This window comes from Neoarius graeffei, chromosome 13, assembly GCF_027579695.1.
Source record: "Neoarius graeffei isolate fNeoGra1 chromosome 13, fNeoGra1.pri, whole genome shotgun sequence".
NCBI classification, from domain to species: domain Eukaryota; kingdom Metazoa; phylum Chordata; class Actinopteri; order Siluriformes; family Ariidae; genus Neoarius; species Neoarius graeffei.
In genome coordinates this window covers 4,780,990-4,802,332 of record NC_083581.1, presented here as the reverse complement: position 1 = coordinate 4,802,332, position 21,343 = coordinate 4,780,990, and the positions used below count along the sequence as shown (strand labels likewise).

Below are 21,343 nucleotides of genomic sequence, written 5' to 3'. Positions count from 1 at the left end.
ACAATTTCAGAGAAACGTAGCTTATTTAACAAATTGAACATATTAAATCATTCTGTTTGTTTGTCTGTCAATATGAAGGTTAAGTGACAAAAACATACTCCTCCTCAACTGTGTCATAGCTGATGGGTAACACGGTTGACGGTAACACGGTTGACATTTCGGCCATTTTTAGAGTGTTGTGCTAACTGCAGACCTCAGAGCTTTCACTACAAGACCTTAATCAATTCATATTTTTATTATCTTTAGCTGTATACTTTGTAAATACAATTTCTAAATCAGGTTTATATGAATATGTTGACAACACAGTTGACAGACAATTAACCCTCTCTAGGACTATACAACAGTACTGATGAAAATATTGAAGAGGTGAACTCAAAACTTACCACACGGTCTTCAAATTTCCCACCAAAGAGGATATGACATCACATGATGTTGGTCACATGACTTAGGACCAAACCATTTGCCGATTTATGGGGGGTAACACAGTTGACATAAGTTTCTCGGACTCACACAAAATTCTTCATTTAATTTATAATATAAAGCATTTTAGGCTTTTAAACACTTTTGTCATATTATAATAATTACCATGAATAAATATTTGTAAAAATTTTAAACAAAAACCTTTTTTTTAAATGTAAATATGAAGACCAAACCTGACATTTGGAAAATCGGACAGCATAAAAACACCAAATTCCAGTGCATTTTTGCAGAGTAAAATGATGTAATTTGTTGACTTTTTGTATTATATAAAAGAGAAATGTGTGCTAATGTACAAAAGATCATTGGCTGAAGTTAATAGTTAGTGAAATTGACAAATACAGCACATGGACTTGAGATGTACCCCTAATTATAGAATGACTCATATCTTATAACATAGATCTTCGTTTTCCTTGTTAAATGTATACTTACATGGTACTTGGTTAATTAATTGCAACTGATTGAACCAAATGATAAGACATAACTTGGTTTAAAATGTGGTCTCCCAGTGAAGCTGGTTTGGCATTGACTAGGAGACCAAATCTGGCCAGTAACTATGTTAAAAAATACTCAGAAATGATACCTTCAAACATTTTCATGTGGTTCAGTTTTATTTGAATAATTTATTGATTGACACATCAGGAGATTAAAGCCGGGCGCACAGGTTCTCAAAAAAAAAAAAAACCAAAAAAACCTCCAAAAAAAACAAAAACGGGAAGTTCAGTTCATCGGGATACAGTTTGAATTTATCTGGAATACAAATGGTTTATGGAATATTATGGAATCACTGAATGTAGAAATGTATAGCCAGATACCAAAGAGTTAAATCAGCAATAGCTTTGGATGGAAATAAAGCTAATCACCATCTCATTTAGTATTTTTATTTTCTTTCCCATTAGCTCATCCTGCTGCTGATTGAACGTTAGGGGAAAAAAAAACCTTTATCATCTAGATGGAAAAAAAAAAAACCTTTATCATCTGTCTGCCCAGACCCTTCAATCCTGAAGGACAAGAAGCTGAGAAGAAGACAGACACGTAATCTTTTAATCTCTCCCTCATATTTTAATCACCACCTGATTTCCAGCTCTCAACTCCTCACATACGACTTGCGTTAACATTATTGTTTTTTTTATCCTTTTTTTTTACATTTCCTTGAGTAATAAAAGCACATTTTCTCTGAGGACAAGGGGTGTGTACAGAAAACGGAGCCATCAGTAGGGTCAATGAATAAGAAAAAAAGGACGTTATCAATTTATAAGTTGTAATTTGCCTTTAATTTCTAGAATGGTCTAATCCTAGAAATTCTACCGATAAAATTGGCTAAAAAGGTCATTTTTGAGCCTCGGCGCTCTCCGTAGTTCTTCAGTGTCGCGCGCATAGAGCTTTTCTTGTGAACGCGCTTTTCTCTCGCGGTGTCGGGGGCGTGGTGAGTGAGGGAGGGGGCGGGACATATCCCGGCAGCAGTGGACCGGTGTGGTGGTGTTGTTGTTATAAAGCGGTGATGTCGGCCGCCTCCGCCGAGGCTCTGGCCGCTCACAGCAGCGCTAAAATGGCCGATAAGGACGCGGGGCAGGAGACGGCGCTCGGCAGCGCTTATTCCCCGGTGGACTACATGAGCATCACCAGCTTCCCCCGCCTACCCGAGGACGACGCGCTGGCCGGAGAGAGCGGCCTGAAAGCCCGCAGAGACGAGGACCACTTCCTGGCTGAACAGGAGACAGGTGTGTGTGCGCGCATGCGCCTTTTATACCCGACATTTATTTCCTCATCGAGCTGAACACAAACTGCGCTCCGTGCTAAACCGGGGTCACGCGCTGATCGGGCGCTGGTATAAATTCACCACGCGCAGACCGATTTTTCCCCCCGGTCCTCTTCCGGGAAGTCTAAATTTACCGTTTCTTGCTGAGATTTTGTACCGAGCATTTCAATTGTGAGATTTGATTATCAGTAGACAAGAATGGTTTAGATTGAATTTTATTAGTATACACTACCGTTCAAAAGTTTGGGGTCACTCTGAAATGTCCTTATTTTTGAAAGAAAAGCACTGTTCTTTTCAATGAAGATCACTTTAAACTAATCAGAAATCCACTCTATACATTGCTAATGTGGTAAATGACTATTCTAGCTGGTTTTTGGTGCAATATCTCCATAGGTGTATAGAGGCCCATTTCCAGCAACTCTCACTCCAGTGTTCTAATGGTACAATGTGTTTGCTCATTGCCTCAGAAGGCTAATGGATGATTAGAAAACCCTTGTACAATCATGTTAGCACAGCTGAAAACAGTTGAGCTCTTTAGAGAAGCTATAAAACTGACCTTCCTTTGAGCAGATTGAGTTTCTGGAGCATCACATTTGTGGGGTCGATTAAATGCTCAAAATGGCCAGAAAAATGTCTCGACTACCTATATTTTCTATTCATTTTACAACTTATGGTGGTAAATAAAAGTGTGACTTTTCATGGAAAACATAAAATTGTCTGGGTGACCCCAGACTTTTGAACGGTAGTGTATGTGTAAATGAAGTTAATAAAGTTGTTCAAAACACTTTACATTCTGACTTTGTTCTTTCATATATACTTAAACAAATCAATATTCATGAAGATAAAGTTGATCATTGCTGGCTGCTCCTGATCAGCCGACTTGGTGCATAAACTGGAACTAAAACACGGGTCATTCATTCATTCTCATCTCATCTCATTATCTGTAGCCGCTTCATCCTTCTACAGGGTCGCAGGCGAGCTGGAGCCTATCCCAGCTGACTACGGGCGAAAGGCGGGGTACACCCTGGACAAGTCGCCAGGTCATCACAGGGCTGACACATAGACACAGACAACCATTCACACTCACATTCACACCTACGGTCAATTTAGAGTCACCAGTTAACCTAACCTGCATGTCTTTGGACTGTGGGGGAAACCGGAGCACCCGGAGGAAACCCACACGGACACGGGGAGAACATGCAAACTCCACACAGAAAGGCCCTCGCCGGCCACGGGGCTCGAACCCAGGACCTTCTTGCTGTGAGGCGACAGCGCTAACCACTACACCACCGTGCCGCCCCATTCATTCATCAAGATAAAGTGAAAATTTATTTGTGGATCAAGTATGATCATAAATCTCCTGTCATATTGGGCTGGTAAATTCTGACTAGGCCCAATGACAGCAGTCTAATTATACCAAGTTGGTAAATTTGAGAGAATAACTATAGTATAATCATGAGGAGTCTTACTTAAACAAATCAATATTCATCAAGATAAAGTGTAAATAATTCAAGTATGAACATGAATCTCATATTAGGCTGGTAAATTCAGACTAGGCCCAATTATACCAGGTTGGTAAATTCATACTGTGGTAAACACCGGCGCAGAAGCCCTTTAACCCTGAGCGGAACCGACACTGGCCCCGTTTCCGCCCCGACTCAGAGCTCCGCCCCAATGAGAGAAAAATCCGCAGCACGTGACTTTTTTTTTTTCTTTCTGAGTCTTCAAGACCTTCATTATTTACATCCGAATGAAAATGTCATTTTCTCATTAAAGGTGGCGACTCTAGTGAAAACTGACTGACTGAAAGCCATGTTAATGATGTTTGGGAATTCGGCATACCATTTTGGAATTTGAGGAAAATTGGGACTGCACAGGGCATTTTGGCGACTGATAGACGGTAGATGATTTTGGGACAGGGTGTGTGATGGGATTTCAGACGTGTTTCAGTGTTTGTTTGGGACAGAGTGGTAAAAACTTTTAGGAAAGTGTGCTGGGGAATTTGGGATAGCCTATTTGGGAATTTTCACAGATCGTGTTTTGGAATTTGGGACAGAACATTTGGGGGAAAATTGAGACAGCACAGGGCATTTTGGTGACTAAATGGTAGATAATTTGGGGACAGGGTGTGTTATGGGATTTCAGATGTGTGTTTGAAAGTTGGGGACTGTTTGTTTGGAGATTTTTGGGACAGAATGGTGTGAACTTTTGGGACAGTGTATTTTAGACATCTTGAAACAGTGTGTTTGGGAATTTGGCATATAGCATTTAGGAAGTTTGGGACAGACTATTTGGAGAATTTTGGCACACGTTTTGGAATTTGGGACTGAAAATTGAGACAGCACAGAGCATTTTGGGGATTGACGTTTGGGAATTTGGGGGGGAGAGTACTTGGAAAGTTGGGGACATTGTGTTTAGTGAATTTTAGATGTGGGTTTTGAAAATTTGGGACTGCAGTTGGTGACTGTTTGGGGAATTTTGGGACAGTGTGTTTTGGATAGCACATTTAGGAAAATTGGGATCTCCATGTTTAAAAAAAAAAAAAATTGACAGAATGCTAATAACTTTTGGGACAGTGTCTTTGGGTATTTGGCATGCCGCATTCAGGAAATTTGGGAGAATTTTGCAAATTTATTTTGGAATTTGGGACCATGTTTGGGGAATCTGGGAAAACTTGTTTGGTCTTTTGGGGATTTGTGGCGGTGTGTTTTTGTAAATTTTATATAGCATGTTTGGGGAATTTGGAATGCGTTTTCAGTAGCAGGTGGCATGGTGGTGTAGTAGTTAGCACTGCCGCCTCACAGCAGAAACATTCTGGGTTCGAGCCCAGTGGCCGACGGGGACCTTTCTGTGCGGAGTTTGCATGTTCTCCCCATGTCCGCGTGGGTTTCCTCCGGGTGCTCCGGTTTCCCCCACAGTCCAAAGACATGCAGGTTAGGTTAACTGGTGACTCTAAATTGACCGTAGGTGTGAGTGTGAATGGGTGTCTGTGTCTGTGTCAGCCCTGTGATGACCTGGCGACTTGTCCAGGGTGTACCCCGCCTTTCACCCGTAGTCAGCTGGGATAGGATCCAGCTTGCCTGCGACCCTGTAGAACAGGATAAGTGGCTACAGATAATGGATGGATGGATTTTCATTGGGTTTGGTCTTGACTTGATCTTTACTCAACTTCACTGATGTTTAAAAAGTGGCTTATTTGTCATGTACTTATTACATCAATAGATCACATTTCAATAAAAAGACTTCTGTTATTAAAAATCTCCAAATTCATCAACTGAGTAAAATTGACTGCATATAAGGGCGCGTTCTCTCTCGGCAATCCGTACCAGGCCTGAGCACACTCGACCCCCAGAAATCATCTGACTAATATGATCGCTGCGTGTTGGACTGGGGCACGGTAGGCATCCGTGTGGTCGCTAACTGGTTGTAAGAGGGAAAGAGTCGATTAGATTAACAGTTGTGTGTTTTTACATCATTCAAAAACGCCAAGGTGTTTGCAGTTGAGCTGAACCACGTTAAATCCATGTTTGGTCATTTCGGACATCCTGAAAATTCTTACATTCTGAACGTTTGTACATAATTCTCGTGATACATGTTCATATATTTTTATACATGTGGAATTCTTGTTTAGTTTCCCATAACAGCAGCTGAGAAAGGGTATCCACGTTCTCCTCTGAACATGTTTTGGTTTTATCAGCTGGGTATGAGATTATATAACGCACCTGGTTGTTGACCAAAACAGAAACATGATGCTAACTGTTTTATTTAAAGGAGTGCCCGATGTTGGTGTATTTACTTTAATCCTAATCCTCTAGCAGTATTTAAGTCGGGCGACTAATCTTTAAACACTTCTACTGATGTGCAAGTAATTGCTCCCTACATTCACCCTCTCTTTTTACTAGCCTCAACACCAGGCATTGCCCGAATGCCTGATTTGCCCAACCAAGACGTTCGGGCAGAAATATTTTAGCGAGTTAGGCCTGTTCAGGCACGCCTATGGTTGGATTCTTTAAGCACAAAAATGATTTTCGAGGGAGTACATTACAAAAAACAAGACCCATTAACCAGCATCCTTGCCTCCCCATGATCATTTTTTATATATATACACACACACACACACACACACACACACACACACACACAGTGGGACAAAGAAGTATTTAGTCAGCCACCAAGTGTGCAAGTTCTCCCACTTAAAAAGATGAGAGGCCTGTAATTTTCATCATAGGTACACTTCAACTATGAGAGACAGAATGGGGGGAAAGAATCCAGGAAATCACATTGTAGGATTTTTAATGAATTAATTGGTAAATTCCTCGGTAAAATAAGTATTTGTTCACCTACAAACAAGCAAGATTTCTGGCTCTCACAGACCTGTAACTTCTTCTTTAAGAGGCTCCTCTGTCCTCCACTCGTTACCTGTATTAATGGCACCTGTTTGAACTCGTTATCAGTATAAAAGACGCCTGTCCAGAACCTCAAACAGTCACACTCCAAACTCCACTATGGCCAAGACCAAAGAGCTGTCAAAGGACACCAGAAACAAAACTGTAGACCTGCACCAGGCTGGGAAGACTGAATCTGCAATAGGTAAGCAGCTTGGTGTGAAGAAATCAACTGTGGGAGTAATTATTAGAAAATGGAAGACATAAAAGACCACTGATAATCTCCCTCGATCTGGGGCTCCACGCAAGATCTCACTCTGTGGGGTCAAAATGATCACAAGAACAGTGAGCAATAATCCCAGAACCACACGGGGGACCTAGTGAATGACCTGCAGAGAGCTGGGACCAAAGTGACAAAGGCTACCATCAGTAACACACTACGCCGCCTGGGACTTAAATCCTGCAGTGCCAGATGTGTCCCCCTGCTTAAGCCAGTACATGTCCAGGCCCGTCTGAAGTTTGCTAGAGAGCATTTGGATGATCCAGAAGAGGATTGGGAGAATGTCATATGGTCATATGAAACCAAAATAGAACTTGTTGGTAAAAACTCAACTTGTCGTATTTGGAGGAGAAAGAATGCTGAGTTGCATCCAGAGAACACCATACCTACTGTGAAGCATGGGGGTGGAAACATCATGCTTTGGGGCTGTTTTTCTGCAAAGGGACCAGGATGAATAATCCATGTAAAGGAAAGAATGAATGGGGCCATGTGTCGTGAGATTTTGAGTGAAAACCTCCTTCCATCAGCAAGGGCATTGAAGATGAAACGTGGCTGGGTCTTTCAGCATGACAGTGATTCCAAACACACCGCCCGGGCAACGAAGGAGTGGCTTCGTAAGAAGCATTTCAAGGTCCTGGAGTGGCCTAGCCAGTCTCCAGATCTCAACCCCATAGAAAATCTTTGGAGGGAGTTGAAAGTCCGTGTTGCCCAGCGACAGCCCCAAAACATCACTGCTCTAGAGGAGATCTGCATGGAGGAATGGGCCAGAATACCAGCAGCAGTGTGTGAAAACCTTGTGAAGACTTACAGAAAACGTTTGACCTCTGTCATTGCCAACAAAGGGTATATAACAAAGTATTGAGCTGAACTTTTGTTATTGACCAAATACTTATTTTCCACCATAATTTGCAAATAAATTCTTTAAAAATCAGGCAATATGATTTTCTGGATTTTTTTTTTTTTCCCTCATTCTGTCTCATAGTTGAAGTGTACCTATGATGAAAATTACAGGCCTCTCTCATCTTTTTAAGTGGGAGAACTTGCACAATTGGTGACTGACTAAATACTTTTTTTTGTATATATATATATATATATATATATATATATATATATATATATATATATATATATATATATAATTTATTTATTTTCCCCTCTCTCCCCTGATTTGTAACACCAATTCTGATTGGCTCGCTTCAGGTGTACGTGCGTGTTCTTGAAGTGATGCATATAGTGTTTACCATCCCGCTATCAAGTAGCGCACACTAATGGCCCTTTTCCACTACCCTTTTTCAGCTCACTTCAGCCCGACACGGCTCGCGTTTCGACTACCAAAAACCAGCACGACTCAGCTCGCTTCAGCCCTGCTTAGCCCCTAAAACTTGCACCGTTTTGGAGTGGGGCTGAAGCGAGCCAAACCGTGCCGAGTGAGGCTGGGGGCGTGAGCAGACACTCCCCTGTGCACTGATTGGTGAGGAGGAGTGTCCTCACATGCCCACACACGCCCCGCGAGCGCGCTGGGATCTGTAAACACCACAAACCCGGAAGAAGAAGAATTACGAATTACGAGAATTATGAAGCCTTATGCGCCTCGCCTCATCTATACGCTCTTGCCAGTATCTGTCCGCGTTGTCGGTGACAACAAGCCACAGCACCAAGACCAGCAACACTAACGACTCCATGTCCTCCATGTTTATTGTTTACTATCCGGGTCGTGAGACAACCGCTTAAAAGCTCACTGATGTCACTGCTTGCGCTGCTTAACGACATCACCTGACGTCCACCCACTTTCGCTAACTCCACCCAATGTGTCCACCCACTTCCAGCCAACACGGTTCAGCGCGGTTGTAGTCGAAATGCAACTCCAACAGCCCCACTCAGCTCGACTCAGCACGGCACGGCTCAGCCCGACTCAGCCGCGTTTGTAGTGGAAAAGCGGCAATAGATGGATAGAAGTTTGTGGGTAATTCTATGGATCTGTGATGCCTGCTGGAAGAGAAGAGCAGAGAGGGAGGATTGAGAATCGAGCGGCAGTCATTTGTTTACACCCGATACCAAAACTTGTAGCATCCTAGCAACCCTTGCAAAGACGCAGACAAAAAGCCCAGAAACTCTTTATTTCATTGGGCAAAAACGATACAGGATTTCTCTTGTAGTGTCCTGATCCCCAGATCTTTAACCCAGCCACATATAAAAAGTTGTTCTCCTCCATGATCTTCCAGGTTTTCATCTGTGTCTCCGTGGAGAACGATGTCTGCAGCACCAGGGAGTTTGAGATGTCGGGGAAACTCAACAGATGGATAATTTTCCAACTCCTAATGAATGAATAGCTTTATTTAAACACAATAAGTTGATCAGCAGAACTGGTGGGGTCGTGCATGTACAGATATAAATAAATTACAAATACAAAAGACTAAAATAAAAATAAACACAATGTTTTTGAAGAAAAAAAAACCTTAATCTGTTAATTATCTTCACATTAAGTTAATTTAATAGTACGTATAACTATTGTCTTTGTATTTAGTTACAGCTACAGTAGGATCAAATTTTATTCTACTAACGTCAAATTTAGGTGCTAAATTTTTTCTTTCATAAGAAAAATCCTCCTTTGTTAGCGTGTAAGGTAGGGTGCATCAGTTGCCCTCACTTTCATAAAATCTGATGCATTTTTGTTTGGGTGTTTTTGTTTTCACCAATAAAGACATCCTGTAAAAATTTTTTTGACCATATTCAAAAGTCTAATGGTGGCACCATGAGGTTCATTTTTTGCCAAAAAACACTTATTTTATGTTTTCGCGTAAGGTTTGAATCACAATGTTGGACTCCATTTATTGATTTCTTGTGAGCCAGAGATCATGTTAAGAACCTTTGCAAGGGATTGAGAAGCATTAATGTGATTCATAATACATTTGTATTGTTTAAAAGTAGTTGAACAATGATTCAATGAACAGCTAAAACTCAAACTGTGCTTGATAATATATTTAGAATATGTACTAAAAATGTGTATCTCAGATATTTGGTATACTCTATAAGGTGCCATAATGTTTCATGAAAAGTGATCGAAATTTTGTCATAAAATAGCAGCTTTTTCCATAACTTTGAGCTCCTGGTGCCACCATTAAACTTTTGAATTTTGTCAAAATATTTCACCCAGTGTGTTTTCTTACCAAAAGGAAGATAAAAACAAAAATGCATCATGATCGGAGGAACTTTTCATTTTTAGGGGGCAACTGATGCACCCTAGTGTAAGGCTCTAATCCCAGTGAGTGGTTTCTATATCCACTTCTTTTGAGTGTACTATTTGGTTTTAATAACTTGCTTGTTTGTTGGACACAAACATGGCAAGAAGTTCTTGTGTTAATGGACCAGACTCCACTTTTGGATCATTAATCTCTTTTGGCTGAGAATGACCTGCGTGCATGGTTCGGCTTCTGGCACATCCATACAGTTTTAAATACAATATCTAAAAACTTTTTACTGCGTTTATTTAAATTCCCATCTGTAACGGAGTGATGTTGCATCCCATTAATACACTTTACAATAGATTATTAGATTCTAATAGAATAGATGAGCCAAAATAATTGGGGAATCCTTTTTTTTTTTTTTTTTTCTTTTTTTTTAAATAATAAATGGGCTCCGACTCAGTACAAGTATAAATAGGTGGGGCTTAAAGCAGAAAAGGTTGAGAACCCCTGCTCTACAGGGCCTGGATCTTGATGCATATAATGCTGAGCGGGCAGTCCACTTATGGTGGACGGCGTGAACGGTGCCCACAATTTGCAGAGGCTGCACAGGAAGCGGATGTAGATGAGGAGGACGTGTTTAATTTCCTCCTAAATGCAATAAGGCAGTACTGCAGTACAGACTCCTGTTTTATAATTCATCTTTTGCAATATTGCTAGTCATTGTTGATGGGCAAAACAATGTGTGTTTTTGTCCTAAACTTCTATATTAAGACACATTATGTACTCTTACTGTACATAAGTCTTACACATGATATTGATTTATGTTTCATGTTTTTAGGACTTGCCTTGTTCTGTTAAAGAAATTTTTTTTTTTTTTCTTAAAAAAAAACATGTACTTTTGTCTAAGGCCGAATCCCATTTCACCCCTTGGACCAACCCCTTGGCCCTTCCCCTCCATTTTGCGCGTTCACGTGAAGGGGTAGGGGTATCCCAATCCCAGTTAACGCGGAGGGGTAGGGGAAGGGGTAGGGCTTCTGTACCCCTCCAAACAGAGATTTTCCTGGAGCTGACTCCGAACGAAGGGGTTTGAGTGATTTCCCACAATGCCATGCGGATTTCAGCGAGATTTCATGCGGATTTCAGCGAGATGGCGGTTCCCACGGCGAAAGATTGTCATAAATGTATTTTCTCCATTATTTCCGTGTTTTAAGTTGTTATCCAGAGGAAACACGCCGCTTGATTCGCTTTCAAGCTGAGAATGAGCAGCGATTTCTGAAATCCAAGCTGCTGCTAAAAAGCTTTGGGAGTGAGTATTGTTTTCGGTTGCTTGACTGCGTACGTTTTGTTCTGTTATTCTCGCTTTTATTGTTTACATGAGTGTTCTGACACCTCATTCTGTCGGATGTGGTGCACGAAGCGCCAAAGATATCCCATTCAGTGGTGTTAGTTAACAAATCACACCCTGCCAGCAGAGATTTCTGGCTCTGACTGTAGCGGCTGGTCGCAGCCAATGACGCATTTGGTCGCGTTTTGCTAACGTAAACGCTGACGGAGGTACACGATGACGTATGCGATTGTTGAAGGGCTATCCCAATACGTAGGGGTTGAATTTCAAGCCCTATCCCTTGTAGCTCAGTTTCAAGGGGAAGGGCGAAGGGGGAGGGGAAGGGGTAGAAATTAGAATTGGGATTGGGCCTAAGTAACTCAATTATACCCCTAGAAAACATTAGTATCGCCTTGAACCGTGTACTTGAAAACTTGCCAAAATACTGCAAAATTTAAAGGGCCCATGGCATGGTGGTTTGTTGATGCTTTAAACGGGCTCGTGGAGGTTTCCGGATGTTATATCCGCAGCCTTTCTCGAAATGAACCCTCGGTACGTAGATATAGCCTCCTGGAAGAAATCCCCATTTCAGCGCTTTTCCCAGTGCGTCGTTTTGCTAATGAGAAGCAGGAGGCGGGGAAGGGTAGACGGTGGGGGCGTGCCATGGGGGGAGGGGCTGCCGTCTGCCTCCCAAGCCAGCCGAGAGCGCTCCTCGTCGGGCACGGCCAGGCGGGCGAATGCCCTGGTCCGTCCGCCCTGTCTAAAAAAAAAAAAAAAAAAAAAAAAAAAAAAAAAAGGGTACAACTTGAGCCCATGTACCTGGCTAACTGCAGGAAGCGGTTAGCTGCACAGCTAACGTAGCCATTGCTAGGTTAACGCACGGATTTTAAAACACGGCAAAACAGCCAGTTATACACTTACTTGTTTGGTGTTTGTGGCTGATGCGGCAGGGATGCTTGGTACGGACCCAGGCTTCAGTGACAGTTGATGTGCAAAACCTGCCCTGTACTGTCCCAAGTTGTGGAAACATTCCTCAGGAAAATGCTTCCGACAAACATACACCGTCTTAGGTAGACTCGACGGCGTATTATTGGAGTAAATAAAATTAAGCCACTGCGTCTTCAGGGGCTCTCCCGTCGGCAGTAAAAACAGACTCATTTCTGTGTTGTCACATCCATGTACAGCGCAACTTCCATGTTGTCTTCTATGGGCTCCTCACTACAAAATGTAGTCATGTGTTCTGCGCGTGCGCAGTAGGCTTCGCGCATGCGCAGTAGGCTTGGTAGGACAAACAGCAACTTTTGAGTTGGGCGGGGCAATCCATACAGTGGGGGGGCGTGGGGATCATCTCCCTTGCTGACATAGTAAAGGGAAGAGTTTATCAACGTGCCGTTTTGACGCGCCATTCTCAAATGTTGGGCATAGTTTGGTTTACACATTATGAAATTTCTAGCCACTGGGGTGACTTAAGAAGGTCAGAGGAACTCATTTTAACGTTAAAAAACCTCAAAGTGAAAATTTCATGCCATGGGACCTTTAAGGGCAAAAGGAAATTCAAGGGGGGGCAAAAAATTTGAGGCCATTTTCCCTGCAGGGCAAAAGGTGTTAAGTTAACGTTGAGGCCTGTCTTATAGACCCCTTCGCATGTTTGTAAACAAACCGAGCGTTGCCAGGATGCACGCGCAGCCTGGACCCAGAAACAATGGCGCTGCCCATAGACCGGCATTATGAGCTGTCAGATTATGCAAAACAATTGTCGTTACAAGATCGAGAATGCTACATAAATAAGTTAACTCTAACAAGTGGACATCGCCTGCCGGATCCGCATTTAATTAAAGAGTGGACGGACGATGTTAGTAAGTTCCCTGGTATACAATGGCCAGATATATACTCGTACCTTATTGACAAGACTTCAGTGTACACCCACGAAAAACTTCGTGCCTACAAGTCTTTAGACGCATATGATTATGTGCGGGCATGTACAACGTGATTAACAATGGGACATTCATATTCATTTTGTTTTAATCAAATGATGCCAGTGATGTGATGGCACTGTGGCTTTAGCTGCAACAGCAAATACCAACACTAAACAGCAATTTGCAGGAGGGAGTGGCATGAAAGGAATGATAGTGTAAAGAGTGCAGCTAAGAGAAATCAGAGCTGCGTAAAAAGCGAGAGGCAGAGAGCAGAAATGAAACTGAACGGGGCGGGAGCTAGATTAGAGCAGTCAACGTAAGTTGGCATTTAGAGTGAGGGCACACAATTTTACCTTTCCATCCTTGCTTTAAAATTGTGATTTTCGGCATACACAAATAATGATGGCACAAAATCTGGACTGCTTGAGTCAAGCGAGACCTCTCCTACAAACAAAACTGCATGCAAAGCTAAGTTAACATGCTAACAATATTCATTACATTGTGTAACTATGAGCCAGCTAATCAGACAAACGTTACCAAAAGTATTTTGCTACATCAATAAACAAAGACTAGAAAGAATAAAAAAGAAAGATTTAATAAATAGCCTGATCTTACCTGTGATGAAGTGGGCGCTGCAAACCTGCGCATTTTTGATGGTGCTTTCATCCCAGTCTACACGTTTGATGGCTTGTAGCCATAGACGTCGGGGTTTTTTGGAATGGGTGAGATCCTGCTGGAATTCTGTACATTTTAACCCCATCACTGCTACGATTCTGACACCCGACAACACAACAACTAGGCATTTCTGAGTCTTTTTTGGGTCCAGGCTGCGCACGCAATTTCCGCTTACGTATGAATGACGTTTACTGCGAAGGGGTCTATTGTGTAAACATCACAAATCCAGCTTAATGAGATTTGCATATGGCTGGTAGACCAAAAAAAAAAGTGATAATTGGTGTGTGTGAATATCAGGATGCGAGCTAGCATCCATCACATACGGACAACTAAATAGTGCTGGAAATGATTTAGAATATAGTTGCCTGCCTCTGTGAAGAAGGTTGTGTCTTCAGTGCGGTTTGTTTGTCTGACTGTAAGCAGGATTGTGCAATACCTACCGACCCGATTTCCATGAAACTTGGTGGAAGGGTGCAGCATGGGCCAAGGAGGAAGCCGTTAAATTTTGGGGTGGACCCACGAATTTGTCATCACTTTCGCTAATGTTATGAGATGTGGCATTTGGTCTTGGTGGACGTCTACGCCCAACAATGCCATACATTTTTAAAATCCAGGAGGTGGCGGTAAAGGTGAATAGTGAAAAACATAGCCAATGTAGAAACACAATGCAGTGTTCTCCCCAGAGCGCTTTTGCATGTCAGGGCCAACATGGTTTAAGTTTGCTGACGCGCTTTTTGTTTTTTGCTCTGATGCTCACTGAAAAAAATCCTGTTTAGGCCATTATTAAAAAATGTTCTGTTTCCGGTCCACCGGCCGGGTGAGTGCCGTTTGTGCGGTTGAATTTTTTTTTTTTTTAAACGCCGTTTTTTCGACATTTTTTTTCGGGTACGTAAATCTAAAATCGAACTTGACATTTCCGCATTCCCAGGGCTTTCCACTAAGGCTCATACTAGCCAGCCATGACAAATAAGTAGCCGGGGGGGGAGTAAACACAAAATAAACTCCTGTGCACGCAGTTCCCAGGATTAAATGTATTTTCCACAGACCATTTATTTATTCACTTTACTCAAATACAAAGTAAAATGGCAGTAAATCTTCTTTCTTTTCTTGCGTATTGCATCATGAGGCATTCCTGGCTTGTAAATCTCTTATTTTCGGTGCATGACACATTCACGCAGCTGAGCATGCTATGAATTAACAGTGACAACGGTCTGCAGTGGGGCGACACAATTACACACTCAGCCAACATTTCTCCATTTGTGTATGAAAATACACTCCAACCACTCAGTTTGGGTTCATTTACAACCAACGGTGTCTTTTGATGCCAGCACGTAATTGAACGAGAGAAGACTGGTTTACCGGAGACAAAATAAGCATCATCTCTGCTTCTGTTCCCTCCGACACACTACTGCCTCCGCCGAGTGCGCGCGCACTCTGAACTGAATCAGCTCTGCGCATGCGCCGTGCGGCACAAAAAAATGTCCGCCACCATGAAGGAAGGAGATCCGGAGTTTTCAAACATTTGCTTAAGTGTGAAATCGCAAAATGGTATTCTAGCAAACAACAAAATAGTAAAGATTCAGAAAAACAAATCATTCAGTGATCATTTTAATAGTGTAATTTCACCCGAACTAGGCCTAACGCTTGATTTAGAACTACAAAAAGTCCGTGTGTCGGACATCTTAAGTACCTTTTGTAAAAGTTTTGCAAATGTTGCAGTCAGCATTTAAAATGCTAACTTAAAGTTTTTGTACAAGTTTCAGTTGATTAAACCGTCATATTTTATTAAATGTCTGCTTTTGTAATAAAGTACTGAAAGAAAAAGCAAACACAGCATTGCGATTTCTTATCCATCCATATATTTAAAAAAAATCCCTCCCGACTGAATTTTTTTGCTCACCCGGGGGACAGGAAACGTTTTTTTTTAAGGATGGCCTTAGATTTCTACCTTGCGATGTTTTGGAGCATATTTTGAAGGAAAATCAGTGTTTTGGGCCAGTTTGCTGCCATGATGCACTCGGTCGGGCAGACCGGAAATCCCCAATCACAAGAAACGCCGTCAATCACTTTGCTGCTGCACTGGTGCCATGACGCTTCAGTGTGCGGGTGAGCACCCTTGCACTGACGTCACATTTACCTTAGCAACCATCGCTACCCTATGCCTGGGGGACAAGCGAACTTTCTTTACATACTGAAGCCAAGCAAAGATGTCTGGTGTCTGTTGCCCAAAAAAAAAACCTACAGCTAAAAAAAGCTCTGCGACTGAATTACTTGGATAATCTTAGTCAGAAAGAAGCAAAGGATAGATGTATGTAGAAATCAGTGGTTATGATCCGTACAGAATTCCTTGAAACGACTGGAGTGGTGGTGCAGATTTGTGGCCTTGTGTTAGCATTAGCTACATGTTGGAATATACCTTCTTTTTTCCCCCCGAAGAGTCCCAGTAAAAGGCGACAGTAACAGTGTGATGCATTGTAGTTTATTCAAGTTGTTTGGGTCATGACCTATTTATGCGATCAGTGTAAGTAATTTTTTTTTTTTTTTTTTTAAATATCTGTTCATAAGGTAATGCACGATGAACTGTTTGCTAAAAGGTCATAATTGTGACACGGCTACACTTCCTGTTTACATGCAGTGATGAGATGCGGTATAATACACATGTTTATCATCCATGGATAAATCACCCTGAAGTTACGATATGGAAATGTCTTCTTAGGGACCAATAGAGAAAGGGTGGGGAGTGCAAACACAGACTAAGTGTATTTGATATGATTTGTCCTCAGACCCGGACCTGTTCCTGAAGTCGGCGCGTCTGCAGCGTTTGGCCTCGTCAGCGTCAGACCTGGCCAGTCAAGATTCATCTCCTCTGAAAGAGACGAGGCGAGACCCACTGGCTCAGGACTGCGCTTGTGCACGAGACGGCCTCACCGTCCTCATCACGGCCTGCCTGACCTTTGCCACCGGGGTCACCATCGCCCTCATCGTGCAGGTCTATTTAGGAGAACCACAGGTAACGTAAAAAAGCAACACCAAGATTCTGAATATTAATATTTTAGTTAAACTGTAGGAGCTACGAGTAGTGTGTGTGTATGGGGTCTAAAGCGACCTAATAAAGCAAATGAAATCGGTGTGAAAAATTGTACAATTTGCCTGTTTTGTGCTCGTCTTTGTACTAGCTTTGTGGACTGATTCACAAAGCAAGCTAACTGTACTAGATACATGCACTCACCAGAAACCGCACTCTTCCATTTTTGTGCTTAAACAGTCGAAGTCCCTCCTGTGCCAGGACCTGATCTTCCCAGGCAGTCTCCTCCTGTCCCAGTACTAACCAGGCACTTGGCACATTGGGCGGCACCAGTCTCCATTTCCATTGCTCTGCTGCCTTTGGCCTCTTGCCTATTACATAGCTGGGGTTACAGTGGGGGGCCGATCCTCTAATAACCACGAGTTTGACTCCCTACTTTTTTTGACCAATAGTAGAACTTGCGGGCGGCACGGTGGTGTAGTGGTTAGCGCTGTCGCCTCACAGCAAGAAGGTCCGGGTTCGAGCCCCGTGGCCAGCGAGGGCCTTTCTGTGCGGAGTTTGCATGTTCTCCCCGTGTCCGCGTGGGTTTCCTCCGGGTGCTCCGGTTTCCCCCACAGTCCAAAGACATGCGGGTTAGGTTAACTGGTGACTCTAAATTGACCGTAGGTGTGAATGTGAGTGTGAATGGTTGTCTGTGTCGGCCCTTTGATGACCTGGCGACTTGTCCAGGGTGTACCCCGCCTTTCGCCCGTAGTCAGCTGGGATAGGCTCCAGTGTACCTGCGACCCTGTAGAACAGGATAAAGCGGCTAGAGATAATGAGATGAGTAGAACTTGCGATCTCCCGGTCGAGAGGCAGACGCTCTAACCGCAAGGCCAGCTCGTGGTCACTTAGTTCAAGTCCCTTCCCGTGCCAGGACCTGGTCTTCCCAGGCAGTCTCCTCTTGTCCCAGTACTAGCCAGGCTCTTGAGATGCATTGGGTGGCACTGATCTCCATTTCCATAGCTCTTGGTCTCTCGCCTATTACGTAGCTGGGGTTACAGTGGGGGGCTGGGTTTCTGGTAACGGAGTTTGAGTCCCTCCTTTTGACCAAGAGTAGAACTTGTGATCTCCCAGTCAAGAGGCAGACATGCTAACCGCTAGGCCAGCTCGTGGTCACTTGCAGTTCAAGTTCCTTCCTATGCCAGGACCTGATCTTCCCAGGCAGTCTCCTCCTGTCCCAGGACTAATCAGGGTCTTGAGACACATTGGGTGGTGCTGATCTGTTTCCATAGCTCTCGGTCTCTTGCCTATTACATAGCTGGGATTATAGCGAGAAGCCAGTCCTCTGGTAACCGTGAGAGTTTGACTCCCTACTTTTTTGACTGAGAGTAGAACTTGTGGTCTCCTGGTCAAGAGGCGGACATGCTAACCGCTAGGCCAGCTTGTGGTCACTTAAACAGTTCAAGTCCTTTCCCGTGCCAGGACCTGGTCTTCCCAGGCAGTCTCCTGTCCAGTACTAACCAAGCACTTGGTGCATTGGGTGGCACCAATCTTTGTTTCCATAGCCCTTGGCCTTTTGCCTGTTACATAGCTGGGATTATAGTAGGGGGCCAGTCCTCTGGTAACCGTGAGAGTTTGAGTCCTTCCCTACTTTTTTTTTTTTTTTTTTTTTGACAGAGTTTGAACTCTCGTTCTCCTGGTTGAGAGGTGGACATGCTAACTGTGAGCAGGGAACTGAAGTGTCAGACCACAAATTCACCTTGTGTCTAACTTGTCTACAATTGAGAATCTTTGTTCCAGTGTTGCTTTGTTGCTTGCCATGGTCACTGAAATCATGGTAGTTTGTCATATGCGTACATAGAAAATGACCGCTTGTCTGTCACTTTTTTCTTTATATCTCATGTAGTTTTTAAATGTATTGTAGAGAATATTTCTTCAAAAGGGTTTTCTCTCATGACTAAGCACTGGGAGATCATACAAGTCACCAATGCTGGAAGTTATACACAGTGAGGCCTTGGACACGGTTATAACCCTATATTAATGGATGATGCAATCTTGTTTGAGTAAGATGTTATCAAATTACTAAACGGCTCCTGGTGTTGTCTCAGATCTTTAATCAGGGTGCCGTGGTGACAGATGTGGCTCGCTGCACCTCTCTGGGTTTCGACATTCTTGGTCAACAGGGTTCCAGCGTAGATGCTGCCATCGCCGCCGCTCTCTGCTTGGGCATCATCCACCCCCACACCTCTGGCATTGGCGGGTAGGCAGCTCAATCCTACACCACTGTTTCTGTAACAGCAACTCTTGCAGTACTGCTTCAATCGGTGTAATCAGAATATTCGCTACGAAGTGCAGAGTGTCTTTAGTTCCGAGTGAACAGCGGTCCCGTTTCTGCTTGTACAGTGGAGGAGTGATGTTGGTCCACGACATTCGAAAAAACGAGAGCCGCGTCATTGATTTCCGTGAAACAGCGCCCTCTGGCTTGCGGGAGGAGATGCTGCAGGATCTAGAGCAGAAGGTAAGCATGTTCTCTGAATCTAAGGGTGTCCTCACACTTGTTGTTTTTAGAGTCAGAGGCAAAGTGCAGATGGTATTTTTTGGTTTGGTTCGGTGTGGTTTCACACTGCACATAATTAAATCAGATTTTTTTTTTTTTAAATTGCGCTGATCAGAAATAGTGATTGGAAAAAGGTAATCATAAAAATCATCCAAGCATAGAGATGACTGTGAAATAAATGATGAGGTATTGATGTAAATAGCTAGTTTAAGTTAACTTTGTTTGTCGGTCCAAATATCCACAACACCTCACGGTTCTGCAATATTACAGCTCTGTACCTTTTGGTTCAGTTTGTCTTCTGCTACGGTTTAACAGCTCATATTTTCCCCCCAAAGAATGTCCTTTGGTTTGCCAACCAAAACAAGTGGCATGTTTGATTCACTTTCTGCAGGTGAGATGATTCAGAGTCAGGTGTGACTGCTGGGTTCTCACCTGCCGAAAGAACCAGGCTGAGCGGCAGAACAGACACGGACTCAACACTGGATACGGGTCCGTCTCAGAAACCGCTCTCTCATTTGGGACATTATGGTCAAAAAATAAATTTTCTAATTTTTTTTTTTTTTGCATTTACCTAACACTCAATGTTTCTTTTGTCATGTTTAATAAGAATAGAGTATCTTGCTTTATCTGGCCTCCACTGTGGAAAATTTTTTTTTTTGATTACATTTCAAATGCTTTTGTAAAATTGATTTCCATATAAAATAACTCCATCATGAAGAATTAAAGCCCCTCCTTCACAGATGAGTGAACATATTGAATAAATTTCCTCTTTTTGATTGCTTGGGTTAAAATGCCAAGTTATGATGACTGAATTGATTTTTCACTTAAATATGAATAATATGATACATTTTGGGGATTTGATACGGCGAAATAGGACACAATGGAAAAATCAAGAACACACCGGAAAGATGAGAATAACGGCGGTGGTAAAAGAACAGCGACTGTACCGGCTGAAGGTCGCGCGGGTCTCTGCTGTGGCGCGAGAGCAACGGGACATCACTACCGCACCGGACGGAGCACAAGGCGGGGGCGGGGCAAAATGACTGGCCGTAGAGTCTATCAAAAGTTCGATCTAAATTGACCGTGGTTGCAAAATATTGGCCAAAAATATGCAAACACTAATATGAAAGTAAGATGAAAAAGAAGCATTCTATTGCCTTATACTGCAAGACTAAAACAAAATAAAACTGTCAAAACTCACCTTTTCAGTGATGACATCCGAACAGATCACCCGCGTAACAGAAAGACCGCAAATGGAAGCGCGATCAACTTCTAACTGCTGGAGTGGAAAATTCCATTCGACACATGCAAATTGTTAATGTGTGTCCTTCCCCGCACGCAAATAACACGCTACGGTAAAAAATAGACCGCGACTCATTTTATAGCTCAGAAATTCATACAAGACCAGCTACCATCGTAACATATTCTGTAAGAAACATAGATTCTATACCTAGTTTTCAGATTTATGACTAAATTTTGAAATGGCATAGTGATTTTAAGTTGCTACTTTTGGTGAGGTCGTGACCTTGGCCCTGAGGCTTTCTGTTTAGATCAAAACACACAATCGTATTGGTTTTGGTTATGTGGAAAACGGAGTTACGACGGTGATCAAATATTTTGCGTGATGTTTTATTGCAGTTATGATTATTCTGTGAGCGCACCAATCCTTAGGTGGATAAAGTTACAACTTAAAATACAATTAGTGATAACTGTAGACTTTTCAGTGGACGACAACCTTTTTAAGGGAATGCGATGTAGTCAACCATTTATCATGTCCC

At 42.8% G+C, this 21,343-nt stretch overlaps 1 protein-coding gene across 1 annotated transcript in view; it reads left to right on the top strand.

Annotated features, from left to right (window-relative positions):
* Positions 1 to 1,943: 1,943 nt before the first annotated feature.
* Positions 1,944 to 21,343, top strand: part of LOC132896382 (glutathione hydrolase 7) — a 51,922-nt gene continuing 32,522 nt past the window's right edge. Inside the window, exons 1-4 of the mRNA XM_060937161.1 lie at positions 1,944 to 2,198; positions 16,785 to 17,011; positions 19,117 to 19,268; positions 19,412 to 19,526. Coding sequence (XP_060793144.1) covers positions 1,979 to 2,198; positions 16,785 to 17,011; positions 19,117 to 19,268; positions 19,412 to 19,526 — 714 coding nt within the window. The 5' untranslated portion in view covers positions 1,944 to 1,978. The remainder of the gene's footprint in view (positions 2,199 to 16,784; positions 17,012 to 19,116; positions 19,269 to 19,411; positions 19,527 to 21,343) is intronic.